This window comes from Cynara cardunculus (assembly GCF_001531365.2).
Source record: "Cynara cardunculus var. scolymus isolate 2C chromosome LG 13, CcrdV1, whole genome shotgun sequence".
In the NCBI taxonomy this organism is placed as follows: Eukaryota; Viridiplantae; Streptophyta; class Magnoliopsida; order Asterales; family Asteraceae; genus Cynara; species Cynara cardunculus.
Genome location: NC_037540.1, coordinates 10,932,622 through 10,934,316, shown reverse-complemented (window position 1 = coordinate 10,934,316; position 1,695 = coordinate 10,932,622). Strand labels below are relative to the sequence as shown.

At 32.1% G+C, this 1,695-nt stretch overlaps 1 protein-coding gene across 1 annotated transcript; it reads right to left on the bottom strand.

The window, feature by feature from the left end:
* Positions 1-355: 355 nt before the first annotated feature.
* On the bottom strand, positions 356-1,231 carry LOC112524758 (dirigent protein 16-like). Its single transcript, XM_025134715.1, has one exon. The coding sequence runs from the start codon at positions 1,229-1,231 to the stop codon at positions 356-358; it is 876 nt and encodes a 291-aa protein (XP_024990483.1).
* Positions 1,232-1,695: the final 464 nt, after the last annotated feature.

Genomic DNA, 1,695 nt, shown 5'->3' with positions numbered 1-1,695 from the left:
ATGGATAAAAAATAAAACGAAACATTGAAATGAAAATGTGTTTCGATACATTGCACGAGTACCCTTCTAGTATATATAAAAGCACATATCTGATTTTAGCTATTTTATGATTTTCTTTACCTTCTATTAAACACAGTAATAGACAACATTTATACGAGATTTAAATTCAAAAAATTTAAATTATCATAACAAAGTTTCAATTATTTGAATAAACACAACTAAGCGATTCACAGTTAAATTTGACAATAACTGTTCGGATAATAAAATCTGTAATAAATTAACTTTATTGTCTAAAAATGCATGTAAATTGACCAAAAAGAATAATATGTTTTATACCGATGAATTTAAAGATATCTCAACCTAGGTAAACATCTACCAAAAGAAAAATATCTGATTCTCCATCTTCCTTTACAATTTTCGTGTTTAATGTAACAACTTTTATTATTGCGTATCCATTGGCACCGTCATATTTCCCTGTACCCCCAATGATTGCGACATGAGACTCTGTATTTACATCAGCTCGATGCACTCCAAAAAACCTTAATTCATCTCTAAACTCGTTTTCAAGAAAACTGGTTGTCATCGCCATCATCTGACTACTTCCGTTTTCCAAGCTAGCAACGTACATTCCTTTCGCTTTTCCCAATGTTATCAACCCGTAAAGATCCGTGCTTCCTAATAAATCAACATCAATTACGTTGACCATGCCAAACTCCAATTCTTCCTGAAGAATAGCTGCGTCTGAAAAGCTTATCCCGCTTCCATCCCCAGACAAGCCGAATGATTGGTTTGGGATGGAGTTGGAATCGGAAACTGGGATTCCTCCCACTGGTGGAAAAAGCCCTAAAGGTTTCGAGAAGGGAATTGGCTGGCTGTTGGCTTTAGTCTTTGGCGGTGTAGTTGGTGGATGTTGTAGGTTGGAACTTTGCACAATTGGCATGTAGAAAGTCATGGTTTTGTGGTGGCGGCGATGGCGGGTTCGTGGCGGCGGTTGTGGCGGTGGTGTTGAACCGACAATGGTACGGGCGGAAAGTGATTGGTTGATGGTGGTGAAGAGTAGCAAAAAGAAACAAGCTAGAGAAATTATGGTGGGAGGGAGTTTGGGCATTTCCATGGAGATGCTAAGAGGCTTTTGTTCACTGTTTTTAAATGCATAAATAGATAGAGAAATCAAAGCTAGTGGTTTTGGTTTTGAAGTGGAGTAGTTATTGACGTCGATATTTAACTTCATTTGTCTTAATAAAATAAAAACAAAAATTAATTATAGAGGAATTTTTTTAATTATTGTAATATTTGTTTTGAATTTTAATTTTATCAAATAAAGTAATCGTATTTATTTTTGTATTCTAAAAAGTAAATATTTTCCAGATAATTATTTTTTAAGAACAACTATTTCTTTAATAAAAGCTATAAATGTTTAAAAATATACTTCTAATTTAACGTAGATATTAGAGAAAAATCTAAAAAAAAATCAATAAACTTTAGTATTTGGAATGATTAAGTATTTAGATTATTTTTTTTGAACAAATAAGTCATTGAACATTCCTGAAAATCTGTTAAATAACTTATTGGACTTTCTAAAACTTGTTAGATACATTCTTATAACTTATAAAATTGATTAATGTGGTAAAATAAGAGAAAAAACCTGGAAAAAAAGTCAATGGACTTTTATATTTTGAGCGATTAATTTCCTAA